The 17,596-nt window shown below is 37.6% G+C and overlaps 1 protein-coding gene across 2 annotated transcripts in view; it reads right to left on the bottom strand.

Annotated features, from left to right (window-relative positions):
• Positions 1-17,596, bottom strand: part of LOC5568868 (myb-like protein A) — a 397,347-nt gene that overhangs the window by 12,558 nt on the left and 367,193 nt on the right. For both annotated transcript variants that reach the window (XM_021842690.1, XM_021842691.1), the window contains 5 exons: positions 17,343-17,536; positions 2,271-2,517; positions 2,024-2,192; positions 1,728-1,961; positions 201-1,666 (listed from right to left, as the gene is read on the bottom strand). In XM_021842690.1, the coding sequence (XP_021698382.1) occupies positions 201-1,666; positions 1,728-1,961; positions 2,024-2,192; positions 2,271-2,517; positions 17,343-17,536 (2,310 nt within the window). The remainder of the gene's footprint in view (positions 1-200; positions 1,667-1,727; positions 1,962-2,023; positions 2,193-2,270; positions 2,518-17,342; positions 17,537-17,596) is intronic.

Genomic DNA, 17,596 nt, shown 5'->3' with positions numbered 1-17,596 from the left:
AGATGTTGGTAATACGAACAGTAGCGACATTATCATTTTTAGGTTAATGCTTTCTACTGCTTAAACAAATCAAGAAATATTAAGAAAGGTCATATTAGGATACCCTATCTATTTTACTTATGGAAGAAGAAATCAAACTGTTTCAAGGCAACGACAGAAAAAATTCTAAATGGTTAAAATTGAAAAAAAAAAACACTAACCTGGATCCGCATCGAGACTCCTCTGAATCTTTTCGAACGTAGAACTGCCGGAGTAAATCTTGCGCTTCAGTGGTTCACTCTGCGGACAGTAGCTGTCGTCGGTTAGCGTATTGCCAATGTCCACCGACCGAAATGACATCAGCGGTGATTTGTGCATTCCACGCTTCAGGTCGCTCTCGTTCAACGAGCTCGAATAGATCACAGTATTACCACTAGGAGGAACTAGCGTCGAGCCGGATTCTTCGCCCACCGAACCAGCCGCGTGGATCGTGTGCCTAAAGTTGTTCATCTGTTTCCCTGTAATGTTCTTCCTCGTGGAGGAAATGTTCTCCTTATTGGATTTGCTCTTGTGGAGGTTCTTGTCAAGATTTCGGCTCAGGTCCGTATCCGAGTCGGAATCCGATACGATGTTCAGCTTTGGGCTTTGGCTCCGGAATCGCCTCCGGGTTATGACGGGGGATTTCGGAGGAACGATGTTCCGCTCGTAAATGGTGGCTTGAGGGGACATTTTGGCACTTTTCAGGTCATTTTCGTGGTCACTTTGGCGACGCGCCAGCTCCGGACAATGGTTCTGGTTGATGAAGTTAGTCACATGGGTTTTTCGTGGAATAACTCGTGTATTTTTCGGACTGTTCGGTGCTGAGATAGAGGTTTCGTAGCGCAGCACTTCGAGTCTTTTGTTAACGATGATTCCTTCCACGGGGTTAAGTTCGTTTCCGTTTTCCGCACACTTTTGAGTGCATGTTTTCGAAAGCTCACGTTTAAGGTCTGCTTCACAGTTACGAAGCATTTCAACGCGTTTGTTCGCAGGTGGATTACAAACCCTTCGTGGACTGCAAATCGTTGGTGGTTCTTTGATTTCTTTCAGTTCCTTCACACTGTTGGTTTTCATAGAAAACAGTATCGTTTCGGCCTCGTGGATTAGTTGCTTGTATTTTACGTCCGCTTCTAGATCTGCTTTTAGTAGTGCTTTTTCACTTTCCGAAATTGCTAGTATTCGACTATGCAGCGAATGCACTTCAGTGAATGTGAGCGAATTGCATCTGTTCGAAAGAGGAGCGTTTCGTGCTGGTGTTCTCTCCTCAGATTGATTTCTCCTCAGTGAAACGGGAGTTCCTCCAAGACTTCGACAACCCCTGCTCATCGATAAGCTTTCTGGCACAGATCCTCCGGTTGAGCCATCGATTGTCTTTTTTCTAGTGCGAACCAATTTCTTTCGTCTCTTTGAACCACCACTTTCGCTGTTGCGTTTACTTCGACCCCGGTGTTTCGATGAACGTCTTTCTGGGAAGTTATGGTAGGAACAGCTGCCAGTATTTCGATAGTTTTCTCTATCGGTAACTTCCTGAACCGATCCAGTATCAATGAAGTCCAAGTCCAGCAGGTCATCGGTGTCACATTCGTCTCCCGCGTCCTGACCGGTGTCAATGTCCGATGGACAATCAGTTGGATCCGAATCGCTGCAACTACGAAACAGGAATAAAACGGTAACATAATGCTCAGTAAATTAGAAATTATTGAACCCACCTCAAAATATCAGTCTCTTTCTCGTAGTGGTAGCTTTCATCGAATTTTCCCATCATCTCATTGAGTGTAGCATCTTCATCGCTGTCCAGATTTGAGCAATACGTTGTCGCCTTGCTATCCATCCGAGACAGATCCGAGATGGCCTTCTTCGTGCTTCGCGGTGTCAGCATTTTCTTGCTAATCACCTTCTCCGTCGAGGAACTGGAATCGGAATCCGATAGAGCGTTGAATTTCCTGCAATGAAACCAATTTATCGCAACCTTCAACCAAACTAATTGGATATCACGCTTTCTTACTTGGAGTCTTTCCTATTGTCATCGGTGCCGCTGCTGGACTTGATGCCGGACGAGGTCGTTGAGCCTGAATCTTGGTCGGTCTTCTTCAAGCTTGTGCTGGCCAGAGATCCATCTATTGTCGTCAGCCAAGGATTGGTTCGGATGCGACATCGCTGTCTTGGAGATGGGGCTAAAATAATAAAAAAGCATCTTCTATTCATAAACCAGAACTTATCATTAGCCAAAAGAGACCAATTGTTCAACGTACATTCAATGCTCCGGTAATGCTGCATTCCAAGGTTTTTCTGCATGATAGGGCTCATGGCGACTGCATTTGGCATTGGCTGATGCTGTGATAAGGCGCCATTGTTGTTATTACAGCCGTTGCTGTTGCTATTATTGCAGGCAGTGGAGCTATGCTTTAGGATTGCCATTCCGCAGGAGCCCTTTCCATTCGAAGCTTTTACCAAATCATACGTCTCGCTGCTGGTGCACTGTCTTGGAGAAAGACACGGCTGCAATGAAACATAAGCAAGGAGAAGATGTTATTCTAGGTTGAATGGAACGTTCTGGGAATGAGATTCAGATAAATAATCACGCTTCCGCGACATTGCGGATTTCATTTCCCGCATTTCAAGGTATTTCCCGGGAGTGCATTTTTGTTTTATGCTTTTGAAGAAATTCTTTACTGCTGCATCCACCTTCATGTAACATTGGTGACGATGGAAACATAACACTGGTAAGACGATATAATTTATTCGAATAGATGTAAATTATATTTTTTTCTTTGCGCAGGGAATCTTGGCAATGAAAGCTTTCAGTAATAGCTCATGAAAAAACTATTGAGTTACAGGTCAAGAACAGCCATTCCACAGTTATGGATAGTTAAACTTGAATTAAACATGAATTAAACAGAGAATAGCCCATCAAACAGAGTAGCAGTTACGCAGAACACATTTTACCTTCGTGTACCATTAGTAGTTTACGGAACATGTTGCAGAATGATGATTTTTACAGCGCGAGTCGTAAATTTGTTTTTTGCAATTTCGTAGAAGACCACTTGAAGGTATCAGAAATAATATCGGAATGCCTTCACTATTATTTTACAATTTCTGAAAAATTGTTGTGTTATGATTCATTACACAACTCAAAACAGTTGCGTAATGAGAAAGCGTTGCGTAATGAATCATTACAGTACTGGTTTCAGTTGCGTAATGACTATTCCCACTAATCGAGTTTTTCTACGAGTTACACACAACATATTTTGAAATTACGAAAAATGCTGTTAAGGTGAAACATCTCGAAATGCAAAGATGGCCGGCACAATGGCCGACTTCTCCACCTACTCACGTTTTCAAAGACACAAAACTGGAGGAATAGTTGGCAAATGTTCCTGAGCTTCTTATTTTAAGCTTTCTGCTAGTGCACAAAGCCAAAATAAAAAGTGCACTGTTATGGGATGCTTTCTTCGCGAGATTTGTGCCTTTGAAGTTTTAGTGCAATCTTAGAAGTTGATTCCAAACTGTTTCACCTTAAAGTTGGAGTATTTCTTGGCAGAATAAGTATATTTCAATAAAAAAAAAATCCGTATGGACATTCATGCATAGTTTCAAATTTGCATACTTCCATGGCTCAATCTATTTTCAAAGACATATCAAGAAGACGCCGTATACAACTTTCAGCCAGATAAGTCATTCGTGTGCTGAATTGTTTATAAATAGTATGAATAGTATTTATTAATTACGAATACACGAATCGCTTCTTAAGCTCCCATCTTTTCAGTAGTGAACTATTGGATTCTACTGCCTCCTCTACGTCCTATTTCAACTCAGAATTTCTCATAGTTTTCTTGCTTCTTTTCCTTCATATGAATCTACGATCCGAATCCGACTCAATTTGGTTCGTCAAACGGATGAAGAATCAGAACCTAGTTGACTGAGTCATTGAGAAATTCAGAGCAATTGAATTAATCACGTATGGATCAAATCCGACGTCAATTTGATAACTCTCAAAACAGTACGGAAAAGTGCTACTTTTCGATACTGATATTAGTGTTGAAAGTAGCAATTTTCAGCAATGTTTCTATCGGTATGAAAAGTAGACCGTTATTTGGCTATACTCTTTATAAAAAGTAGACTGCAGAGTGTCCATCCCGGGACATCACAGGAAAAAAAAATCCCGGGATTTGATAAATTTCGAGATTTCCCGTGTCCCGGGAAAAATCTGACTTCCCGAGAATCCCGGGATACCCAAAATGTACGTAAAATTTAAGGCAAACCACTAGATTTAAGGATAAAACAATGACATTTTTGTCAAACTCAAGCATTATTCGATACAATAGAATAAAAAGGTTATTGTTCTCATGAAATGGCCAAACAATCATGGAAGTACACTAATGTTTATATGTCATTTTACTTATTATTAGCCTAGGCTGAAAAAGCCAATTTGAAGGTACATCTAAACTTCAGTAATTAACTTTAATTGAGAGGTTTGACTGGTACTGGCCCACACAGTTACGGATCACTTTGGCGTTCAACATCGGATAACTCGCTCAAAACATAAACGTTGACGTAAAACATATTTTTTCCCATGTTATACTATTTGTCTTCTACCATTTGTAATGTTTAACACAACATTCAACTGCTAAATAGCGGTGTATTTGACAAATGTTTAGTTGGTACCACACAGCTATCATTATATGTTCGTTTTCTGTAAGAAGTGCCGACAGCATTCATAAGCTCCCACAGGTGGAAAAATTCAAATGTTTTAGCATAAAACATGCTCGTTCGCTTCGATTTAGTATGAATTCATCTTTGGAAAACATTTTTCTTGGTTGTTGATTATAAATACCGAATATTACCACTTCTAACTAGTGATCCATAATATGGACCATGAAACGATTGTTTACCACGGTTATGGTTCACTTCCAAAGTAAGTAGATTTCTACCATTTTAAGCATTAGATTCGACGTTTTCATACAATAGCACTAAGGTTAAAATTAGTAAAACATCAAGGTTTGTAAATTTAATTTTTTAGCAGACAAAAATGGGTGGAAAACTTGGTGTAGAGCAAAAACAGTACATGTCTCAGTTACTACCAGTGCTGGAAAAGTTCGCATCACGAAGCAGCTCGTGAGTGTATACCAACGCATAACAAACATCACAGACTCGGGATCTGGCTAGGTGTGAGTAAGCCCGCACCCGTCTGCTCGGGAGAACATGTCAAAAGAAGTAGCAACAAGCTCGCGAGCGTTTACTCGCGAGTAACCGAGCAAGGTGTGATTTATTATGGTTTTGACAGACAAATTAATTGTATAACCATCATATCGACAGTTAACTACTCGTTTGTAGTCAAAAGCCCTTGAAAACCATAAATCTCGGAGGGTAAGCAGCTTTTTTCCCAAAAGCACAATATGACTCTGAGCAGCTCCGAACACGTTCGCGAATCACTTTTAGCTTCAGTTACTCGGGAGTCGACAGATGCGAGTAAGCCAGCGCTCTGACGCTCGGGAGCGTTTGGTTTTGTTTTTGTTCCAGTTCAGATGAAGCGTTCGCCACTTTCCATCACTGGTTACTACAATGCAGTATCACAAAAAATGCCATTTTACCCTTGTGTCTAGCTCTAACACTGCTACTTTTTGCAGTTATATGTGACACATTGTTAATTTTCGCCAAATCATGCAATACAGATGCATTGAGTTGAAAATCTCTTGATTTTGCGTACTGATCCGTAATATGTCACAATTTGATCCATAATATGAAAATTGATCCATAATATGGTAGCTCAATGACAAACAATTTTATTTGGTTTCCTCGACGATTGGCCACAGATTTCCTTTTTTAAGGGTAAATTATCCATGACAATCAAACCATTGCCTTTATGTACTATTTGTCGGAAAAGTAATTGCATTAATCTCATGGTCACAATTTAAAACTTCCACTTCCACTAAAAGTTTTAGACTGTGGCCTAACTCAGTATTTAACTTTTAACATTATTCACTGTAAACGTTTCTTTTGATCTTCCTAATTTCTCTTTTCAATTGTTGAAACAAATTGTATTAATATTATGGCAAAATATTTATATCAAGCTTCGATTTTGGTATAGTTCATTCACCAGAATTAAAAAAGTCATGTATAAAATATAAAAAAATATATTATAATTAACTTTTTATCATGGAAAGCTACTTTCCTTTAATATTTTATTGTAGCAATATGGTGCTGTTGAAATTTACTTCTATTTCGACAAAAATACTAGTTTTATTGAAAATGTGAGAAATCCCGTGATTTCCCGGGACAAGCTTCAATTTTTGTTCCGTATCCAAGCAAAATGGCCGAAAAATGGACACTGTATGTAGAATTCGGAGTCATGCTGGAAAAATTCCGCAATAGCCAGGACCGCATTTCCCGAGCAGAAGAAAATAACTTCTGAATACCAAACTGAGGTATTCCATACCAGATAATTTCCAATGCTTACAACCTGAATGAGGTATGAATGAGCTCTGCATAAGAGGTAAAATACCTCAAATAATATCTCAAGCATATTCTACGAACACCAAACTGATAACTAGATCAGGTATTGTAATACCTCAATAATACTTTATGGATTTTCATATAAAAGTGAAATTTTTCAATAATAGTTCAATACCTCCAGCAGACCTCATTAGCTGTTTATCACCTCAATGAAATATTTTTAATGGTTTCAAAGATTTTATTCAATACCATTATAATACCAAATTGAGGTATTGACAACTGAACAATACCTACTTTTGGTATGATACCAAAATTTGGTATGCATAAGTTATTGGGGAGTTATTCTTTCCTCCTCGGGTTACGGGGGGTATGGGGCTATGGCCCCGGGCCCCCATATTTTAGGGGCGCCCACATAATACGACTGAATTGATAATTATTGCACATTTAAAAACAATTATAGAAAGCGATGAATGGTGCCAATATTTTGAATACCGTCGCATGATTTGAGAATTTTAAGTTTCTAATTTTAAATTGTAGTTTAATTTGCCTTGTATTCTAAATGATTTTTGAACTTGTCTGTAGTGTGCGGTACATTTGCCCTATTATTTTGGATTGACAACTTTTATTTTGAGCATTTTTTAATTAATACCCCGTTAATCTACAAATCGTTCAAATTAAACATGTTTTAAACGTCATTCAGCTTGTGGAACGGAGTAAAACAAAATTAAAAGTTGTGAAATAAAACTCAGTATCAAAACAAAACAGGCTAAAAAATAATCAAAAACACATTTTTTTTTATTTTCGTAGGGTGACTAAAAGTTCAAATTTAAACTGAAATCCAACATTAATTTGATATATTTCAAACAAGTTACATTGAATTACAATTGAGGGGTCCAATGTAAGTAAAAGATTCATTCTAATAGATTTCAAGTTAATGTACTGACATATAAAACTATTTTGAAGGGTGGTACTGCCATCTCAAAAATGAAATGTTTGTCATGAATCGTAGAAAATTGACTTGATCTCATACAATTTGAACAAAGTAATACATTGCTGAAAAACTTTAAAACCGATTTTCTGGCAATCAAGTTTTGGTCACTTACATCCATTGATCCAAGCTTACGTTTCTGAGCATTGAAGCGGTTCAAACCTAACATCTGGTAATCAAAACTTTATCCAAAACATCAAGCATGAAACTTATAAGGCAAATTTATAAAGAGAAACTACTATGCCACCATTTATTTTTTATGAAAAAAAAAACCCACAACATTCTGGCCCCAGGGCCCCCCATTTGTAAATCCGGCCCTGGAAATAGCCGTTAAAACTATAAACACCAGATGGTTTATATACCTATTGTACACCCCTGTACAGAATTTCAAAAAAATCTTCAATCGAAATTTTGAGTTACGTTCTTTTTAAGGCGTAATTGTCAAAAACATTGATTTTTAATTCAATGTATCTTAGTACCGGGATGAAATATTTTCAACTCTTTTAAATCATCAATTTTATAACAATTTACCATAATTAACTGATAATTACCAGGCTCAAGTGTAAAAAGGCGTTACGGAGTCGATTCAATTTTGTAATAACTTACGAACTACATTTTTCATCGAAAGAAGCTTTCAGCGACCACTTGGAGCGGCGCTACAAAAAAAGTTACACATTGTGCATTAAGGGTCAAACTTTTTTTTTTGAACCGATTTTCGCACCTTTAAGATTTATATGAAATATAGAACCCTAGAATGGCATTTTTTGTGAGTATGGCTATTCTGGGAACAAGGACACAAAGGCACCTGGAACCTGTTTCAGAAGCTACTTGCACATATCATATTCAGCAGTTCATACGCATTAGGATGCGACTTATTTATCAATAATTTTTGAGATCTTGTGAATGAAAATCATATTATAAGTGAAATCTCACATTTTGAGTTAAAAATATTAGGATTAAGAGGTGCTGCTAGCGAAGTGAATATGAATTTTCAAGTTATCAAATATGATCTCTAGTGAAGTCTTTCTTCGGAAATTCCTCAGGTAGTTCTCTCGAGATTCCCCAAGAAATCATTCCTGAGATTTTCTCCAGGGATCGTTCTGAGAATTCTATAAGAAATTCTCCCGAAGATTTCACAATAAATTACTTCATGAATTTTTCAAGAGATTCCTTGTGAGTTTCCTCCAGGAATTTTCCCAGAAATACCAGAATTCCTTCAGGAAAATAGCTTCATGAATTATTCCAAGGATTTTTCTAGGTAAACCTACAGGGAATTCGCCTCAATTTTTTTTCCAGAGATTTGTTCTAGGCCTTTAAAAAATTCTCCTATGATCCCTCCAAAAAATCCTTTAGATATTCTTAAAAAGATTCATCCATTCATCCAGGAATTTAATAAAAAAGAATAAGAATTTTTCCAGGGTTTACTCCGTGATTTTTTTAGAGATTCCTCTAGGAACTCCTTTCCTTTAGAAGTTTTTTTTATAATACCTGAAAAAGTTTCTAGATGGATTCCCGAAAAAAACTCTGAAGGAATTCCTAAGGAAATCCCTGGAACATCAAATATGTTTTTGGGCTATGCAGCCTTTATTTTTTCAACGGATTTTTTATAATAAATTTTCCTAGAGAAATCCATGGAGGAGTCTCTGGAGAATCTAAGTATATTACTGATTTCTGGAGGCTTCTCTGGGTGAATCTCTAGAGAATGCTTGGAGGTATCCCAGAAGGAATCACTGTAGAGTTTTGCTGGTGGATTCCGTAGAGAAATCCCTGGAAATATCCCTATGGAGATTTTGCTAGAGAATAATCCTTGAAGGAATCGATGGAGAAGTTTCTGATGAAATCATAGGAAAATATCTGGAGGAATCCATGAAGATATTTTCCAAAAGAAATTTATGCATAGATTTTGCTAAAGGAATGTTGTAAGAGATTTTTCCAAAGTTAGGATAATTTCTGATTAAATTCCTGCAGGAATTCATGGGAGAGCCTCTGGAGGCATCTCCGGAGGATTTTTTGAGGCCATAAATGGATGCCTAGGAATTATCTGGAAAAATCCTCGAAGTAAGTAATGTAGCCATTTTCCTGGTGATAACTCTGGGAGAGTTCCTGGAGGAAATTCTTAAGGAATTCCTTGAGGAATTCGTGAGTTGTGGTGGATTTCCTGGTATGACTCCTGCAGCGATCCGTGGAGGAATCCCAGAAGAAATCTCCGGAATAATTGCTGGACGTATCTCGAGAAGACTACTTGGGGATATTTTTATATGTATCCGTGTAGGAATTCTCGGAGAGAATTCTGGAGAAATCACTAGCGAAATATCTTGTTGTATTTTGACTAGGGATTTGGAGAACATTTGAACCATGTGCTGAAGGATATTTTCGTGCCGGGTCTTCAAACAGGTCCAATTTTTGAACGTTTGTGTGTAGAAAAGGACACCGTTGCACTAGAGGACTTGCTTGAGCTTGCGGCGAAACGAGAAACAACTATGAAAAACAGAAGAGTTTTCGAAGTGAACAAGATTAGCGAAAGTAAGGCAAGTTATGGAACGAAGTCAGTGAAAACAAAAGTTCAGCTGTTTGAGAAGTTTGAGATGGATACAGGATCACCGATTACGATAGTTTAAGAAGCATTTTATCCTTTAACGCATCTTGGAATAGTCAAAATGAATTCTTTGTTCCGCAATCACTTTTGGTTGCCTATAATTGATAAAGACATTGTAGATATTGGCAAGCGTTGTGAAATTTGTATAGGGTAAACCGGGATGATGCGCCCCAACTGGGCAATACGCCCCACTTCATTTACAAGGGATTCAGGCTACTTTATCACGTAAATATGATTATTTATCCTTAATATCTGCGTAAAAATGATGTTGCGCATATTAGATCTTTGAGAATTATGAATAATTAGTAGAAATTCCAAAAGTTTCGAAAATAAGCTTTTAGGCGTACAGTTTTGCGCCTGATAAGCAAGCCTCGTTGTAAATGAAGCCTTTACTTATTACAAAAACTTTTACCGGAAGACGACTTCTAATGGACTCTTTTTACGCTTAGCAAGTGGTGGAATTCTCCTTGGAAACATTTCTACAGCGCTGTTAACTTTTTTCTACGGGAGGAGCTATTGTCCGGATGATGTTTGGATGTTTTGAAAAGTCAAGATATGGTCCGTTTTCAGAAAACGTCTTCTACATAGAGGCATGCGCGGCGCCCTAATGACCCACCATCTGTTTATTGTTTTGAGGCAGTGTACGATCCTCTGAAAAGAAATGAGCTGTGGCAGACAATGTCTGAACATTAGGGCGCGGCTTGTTTTTCGAAAGTTATCGAGGCCAAAAATTCTTGTGCTCCTCTTAACTCAAATCACATAAAAAGGGAATCCTATTGTTTTTAAATATTAGGATTTAGACACAGACGTAACACTTAGAATAAATCGAGATCAAAATCATAGACGAGTACCTAGTACTAGGCCGCCGCCGCCGCCGAACTTATTTTGGCGCACCGATTACTTAAAAATCGTCACGCCGCCTATCTCAAAACTATAACGCCGCTTTTGTTTCAGTTACATACTGGCCACATAGTTCAGTTACATACTTGTTACATATAGATACATAGGCGAACGTTAAAAAATGCATAGGGGGAGATCCCCCAGTGCCGGACAGCACCCAATACCGGACAAAGTCGAAACATTGAGAAATCATGGTCCAATCAAGATGGTGTATTATTGGAAAAAAGCTCTTATGTAGACTAATGTTTGCGTAGAATAACACATCCTTGAAATATTCATGCCTTTTTAAAAAAAGTAGAAAAGTTTGAAAATCTTTAAAAAATTGACGTATCTTCTTAATTTTGAGCCTATTTAGTAATTATTTTGAATATGAAAAAATACTTTGGATCCCGCAAGCATGATCGAACATAATCCTAATTTGATAGTATGAATGTATTTTGTACCATAATTGAAGTAAATATATACACATTACAATATTTGTTAAGCTCCACCTGTCCCTCAGTTTCGGACAGCCTGATTTGTAATATGATATCTTTGTAATTATTGCATCAGTGTCTCAATTTTTTTTCATTTTTCATGGGTTCCGTCGATCATGGTGTCAAACATGCAATGAAATTAAGAAGAATGAACATTCAGAACAACATTGTGCTATTTTTCATTATATGTAAAAGAGGATTTTGATAGGCATCTTGCAATCTAAGAAAAACATAAATTATTCTTGTAAATGTTGCAAATGCATTGCATTAGTAATTATAAACTATTCCTATAGTGTACATGATGTATGATGTTCAAATTTACAGAATTCGAGGCATTTCCAGATCGTGTCCGGTATTGGGTGCCACCTTTCAAGATCGATCAATTTGGTACTAAAATACATCATCAAAATGCAATGTCAGAATTCTTATTTATATTTTCAAATTTATTTTTGCACACTATAAAAATGATAATATTTATAATAAATGGGTAACACCAGCCCATAGAATAAATATTTTTAGAATTATGAATTTAGTGGCTTAAGTATCCGGTACTGGGGGATCTCCCCCTAACTCATTCATATTTGATGTTGTTTCTTGTCGAGTCTAGTATACGTTGATGTCAAAATACGCGTACCTGTCAAAGGAAACAATCTCTAATAGTCTTAAATGGTATAACAATAAATTCAGTTTTCATTATCATAATCATTGGAAAGTCTTGAACTTTTATCCCAGTAAAAGAACTCAATTTATCTGTGAGTTGCTCCTTGATATGTGAACTCGGACATTGTTTTAAAAATTATTCAATCGCTGGTGTTCCGACACCTTTTAGTGAAATGTAATTATTACCCTCATTCTTGTTTACGGCGGATTCAACATTTGAGTCAAAACAGAACTCATTTTTGTTGAATTAGGGAGACTTAAGGCTTCGGCACCATTCGACTATTATCGGCAACCAAATTCAGATGATTCTTTGTTCCGTCCGCTTCCCACTGACGAGATTTCCGAGACTGAACAAACAATACCGCCAGATTTGTCCTCAATTGAAATGAACACGCCTCAAAATGCGACTGATTTGGAGCTGTCGAATTGATTCACCAGCAGTTCTTATGGGAAAGTTGCCGAACCAGTGGCGCAACCAAGGGGGGGTTTTGGGGGGTCAAATCCCCCCCCCCCTCAGAGCCGAAAAATCTCAAGGGTTGCCAAGTATACTTTTGAAATTCAACACTATCAACATCATACAACTACATAGCAGTAACTTAGTTTGATTTGTATTAACATTGGTAATGTCTGTAGTTTTCACAGTTATATTCTTTAAAGTTGTGTTTTTTGTGATTCTTAAACTTTTGAGAAAGTTTTATGAAAAACAAAATTATCTGCGAATCGTTACTACAATAAGCTAATGAATACCTGAGACGAGACTCGCGAAGACGGTCTTCTTTTTCTGTGACTGCTGAGTTTTTCTCTTATTCCACTCTGTTTTCATCAATCATGCGCAAGCCGTTCAATCTCTCACATGAACAGCTCAGCAAAAACTTATTGAAGCATAAATAGACTTTTGAGTGAAATTCCATGCCAGAAAACGTAGCACGCATTAGAAATAACAAGCCTTGTGTTTAGATTTATCTGCATCTTTGGAAAAACTGCTCCGCTGACTGAGGATTTTAAGAACAGTTTATTTTTAATACAATACTTTCAACTTTTTCAGCCATGAAAACGACGGGCTGCATTTGACGTTTCGTGACAGCGGAATCTGGGATGAATATGACGTTGATATTTTTCAATTATTTTTATTGCAAATTCCTACTCTTAAAGATTATTCTCAAATTCATTCTCATTGTTGAAAAACTCGAAAACATGTTTAAGAAACTACACAGAGGGAGAGCAGATGAATAGCATCACGCTAATTTATTGTAATCTTTCTTAATTCATTTTACTATGCAAAACATAAAACATACTCAAATACTTCGACTCAATTCCATTATAAAAAATTTTTCTCAAAAAGTTTTTTGAAATTTGTAAAAACCCCCCTAGAACCAAATCCTGGTTCCGCTACTGTGCCGAACAGATTGAGGCTGCCGACAATAGTCACACTGACAAGAGATGTTCGCAGCGTTATAAAAACATTTCCAAAAGTGTTTTGACTAGTCTGTAGGTGTGAATCGATAGAGGATTGAGCAACGCATTAATGTAAACAGAAAAACACGGAATTTATCTGCTGATGTCCGAGTATATTACAAAAGAAACGTGGCATCGGCTTGGATTGCCGAGAATACGTAAGTTCCCCTATATCCAAATTATTCCAATTTGTGTTTGTTCCAATTCTAAACGGGCCACACCTTAGGATATGTCAAACAAACAAGCATTCATGTTCCAACCGTCATTGTATTCGGATGTTACTTTGGAGCACGGCATAAAAATTAACATCTAGTGTAAACATCAAATTTGTTGGTAAACATGTGACGTCATTCCTATCGTAGCATATACCATCCGGAGCACTAGATCGTTTTTTCCACAAATATGTTCGAGGTGGATAGTAATGTTGTCGTCACCAAGCTGTCAGATTTCGAAATATATCACCTTCTTATTATTGTACACCGTGTTTTGGAGATGGTACAGAAGTTAAGTGCAAGGCTATTTGAAATGATACATATAGACCACTTCTTCCTGAAAGAGAAGAACTTTCTCATCATAACGGACAGCTATTCAAAATGGGTGGAGTGCTACTTGGTTCGTTCGCTCACTACCGAAGAAACAATCAATAAATCAGGAGGATTCTTAATTTTCCGGCAACGCAGTCTTTATTAAGACAAAAAAAGGTGCTAATTTGCCCGACGTTTCGACACGGGTATTGTGTCTTCCTAGATAGTTTTCGTTTTTTGTTCTATGTTTTGTCAAACTGTAACTGTCTGGTATCAGTTCGACAAAACATAGGACAAAAAACGAAAACTTTATTTACCCCCTGAGGACAACACAATACCCGTGTCGAAACGCGGGCAAATTAGCACCTCGTTTTATCTTAAAAAAGACTGCGTTGCCAGAAAATTAAGATTAAAGCATACAGTCGATACTTCACAAATTAAATCCTGAGGACTATTTTTCACGTTTTGGAAACTGCGAGGTTTTTGTATCCGACAATGGAAGATCATTCACGGCAAACGAGTTTCGAACATTTTGACAGAAAACCCTTACAAGTTATGAAAGTGACAACTACCGAAAAGCTCAACATTACATATAGTTTGCAATTGAATTAAAATGGACAAATTGATGTAAAGTTTTGCGAAAAAGTAACACGTCTTCTCGGTGAGAATCGAACTCACGACTCCCTGATCTCTAGCTAGGGTGCGTTACCACTACGCCACGAGAGAACTCATGGAAGCAGAAGTTAACCTGAATTCAGGACCACGTGATTATTGAGCTGAAATCGAATTCAGGTTAACTTCTACGTCCATGAGTCCTCTCGTGGCGTAGGGGAAACGCGCCCTAACTAGAGATCAAGGAGTCGTGAGTTCGATTCGTGTTACTTTTTCGCAAAACTTTACATCAATTTGTCCATTTGAATTCAATTGCAAAGTATATGTAATGTTTAGCTTTTCGGTAGTTGTTAAACTTCCACTCGGTTGGTTAGCCGTAAACCACGATTAATAATTAAAACCAAGTATGAAAGTGACATTTCTATTCGTTCGACAGGCGATAAAAGCTTTTGTCTGAAAGAGACTATTCATGAGTTTTAAATATAAGAAATAGTGAATTTTTTGACTTTACCCTTAAAGTATCACACAATAACGCCGAGGAACTGGGATCGAATCCCATCCCCGAGATAGTCACAAATTTTTTTTCAGTGGCGACTTCCTTCGGGAAGGGAAGTAAAGCCGTTGGTTCCGAGATGAACTAGCCCAGGGCTAAAAATCTCGTTAATAAAGATAGGAAAAAAAAATCACACATTCGTATGCAAAAATGGCAATTTTGCCAAATAAAGCTCTCAGTTAAGAACTGCGGAAGTGCTTATAAGACCACTAAGCTGAGAAGAAGACGACGACGAAGAAGAAGAAGAAGAAGAAGAAGTAAAATAATCAAAATATAAGAAGAAGAAGAAAAAGGCCTAAAACGCGATACGTTTTTATTAGCGTTGGGCGATTTTGAATCGATGTTCCGAAAATCGATGTTTGCTTTCCGATTAATCGATTTTCTGAATCGATGTTTGGAGAACCTTAAATCAGGTGAATTGATTCTCTTCATTCGATTCATTTGGTTGAAATTGATAAATATTTCTTAATAATTGATTGAAAGATGTTGAGCATGAGCATGAGCATAGATGACCGTACAATTCGTTGTTGCTACTCCGTGATTGACCAGAACAATCGAAGTTGCACAACGATTCAATGAATGGGGCTTGGGATTAGCTTACCATTCTCAATGTGCCCAAATCGAGAGCTCAAAATTTAAAAATCAATAACGGCGCCGGCCACGTCCTTACGGTCATCGGGGAAGGGAAGGATCAATCCGTAGCAGCTGTCAAATCATCATTTGTTATCATAAGTTAAGTCGCATAATATTGCAGGTTAGTTCGGTAGAATATTTATACACTCGCATTGTATGTTATTATTCATCACATAATATATGCACGCATATCGCCTCCACTTTTGTACGTAGAAGGCCGTTTCGCAACATCTTATAAGTGAAATTTTGCACATATAGAGCCTCCAGGTGATTTCGTTATACGTACATTTTGGTTGTCTGGGTAGGAGTCACCAATGTTTGGTGATGCGATTCATGATATAACCACGCCTAACCGGAGTCGCGATATTATTCGATACTCGCATGTACGCTAGACAAGTGTTCATCACTCGCCCCCGCAAGCGCAAGCGACGCGATCAATAGATCAAACACTACTAACGATCCGCGGTGCTTTTTCATTTCTCTACGCGAACGACGTGTTCGATCCTGCCCTCATCGCCCGACCCCGCAGGAGCAAGGTCGAAGGATCAAACACTACTCTTAATAAGTGATTGAAAGATGTTGAAGAAGAAGTCTCATTTCAAACTTCATATATGTCAATTTTCATCCGATTCGAATCGATTTGAAAACAGATTCAAAGGATTCGATTGAATCGGTGAATCGATTTGGCAGGTCAAATGTGAATCGATTCAGTAAAAAATGTTTAAAAACTTGGAAAAAATCTCTGATATGATTTCAGCGATTGTACACATACAATGGCATATCTAAAAAAGTATAATAGACAGAAAAATGTGTCTTCGACGAAGTTGCTTCATATTGCTACTTTTACAACTTTGTCGAAGATACCATATGTCTAGTACATTGACACTGAAGACGGCCTTACAGTTCAGGTCGAAATACGCGTATCTGTCAAAAGATACAAACTCTAGTGGAGTTAAATGGTATAGTAGTAAATTCGGTTTTTCATATACTTATAGGTATTCCACTAACAGCTCGAAGATTTATTATCATAAATAGTATATTGCTTTGTTAATTTTCATGTAAATTTTAACATTGAACAAATTTAAAAAATAGCATTCCTGTGATAGAAATGGATCAGAAAATACGAAGTAAATTTGCTACATTTAAGCATGTACGTAAGGTTATCAATATAATTTGAAGATACCATCGAAGAATAAATTGTTATAACTGTTTTGACGCATTTTTCTCAAGACTTGAGCTAACCTTACGAAAATCAAAAGTAATTATAGCTTTAATTTGTTAATTCAGCAAATCCCTTGGCTTCATTCGTTTCGAAAGTAAAGAAAGCTTTAGAGTGAGATAATTTGATTTCCAGTGTGCAACAGAATCAATTGAACCGTTCGTCTAACAGAAGGTACGTTTCAATCGACAATGAAAACTTATTTGCTTCCGTCACCAGCGAGCATTCAACTCTAGCAGCACAGTTCCAGCTTACCTTCTCGTCGACAGCAAACTCGACATGCTTCTCCTCTATGCGGTTCAGTCCACATTTGAATTTGCTACCGCTGTCGTGGCCTCCGACGAATCCTCCTCCTACGCCAATTCCGCTGCATCCCGTTAGTCCTTTGGGAAAATAGTGGGTCCCGGTCCGGATGTTGATGTAATACTCTGGCGCATAGGAACAGCCACCTGGTGGGAACAAAGCAAGAGGAGAAAATGGAAAATCTACATTTAGTTATCTGGGATAGT

The sequence above is a fragment of the Aedes aegypti genome, chromosome 2 (genome assembly GCF_002204515.2).
Source record: "Aedes aegypti strain LVP_AGWG chromosome 2, AaegL5.0 Primary Assembly, whole genome shotgun sequence".
Taxonomy (NCBI): domain Eukaryota; kingdom Metazoa; phylum Arthropoda; class Insecta; order Diptera; family Culicidae; genus Aedes; species Aedes aegypti.
Note: the sequence above shows the minus strand (reverse complement) of the source record. Positions and strands in the feature narration are given on the sequence as shown.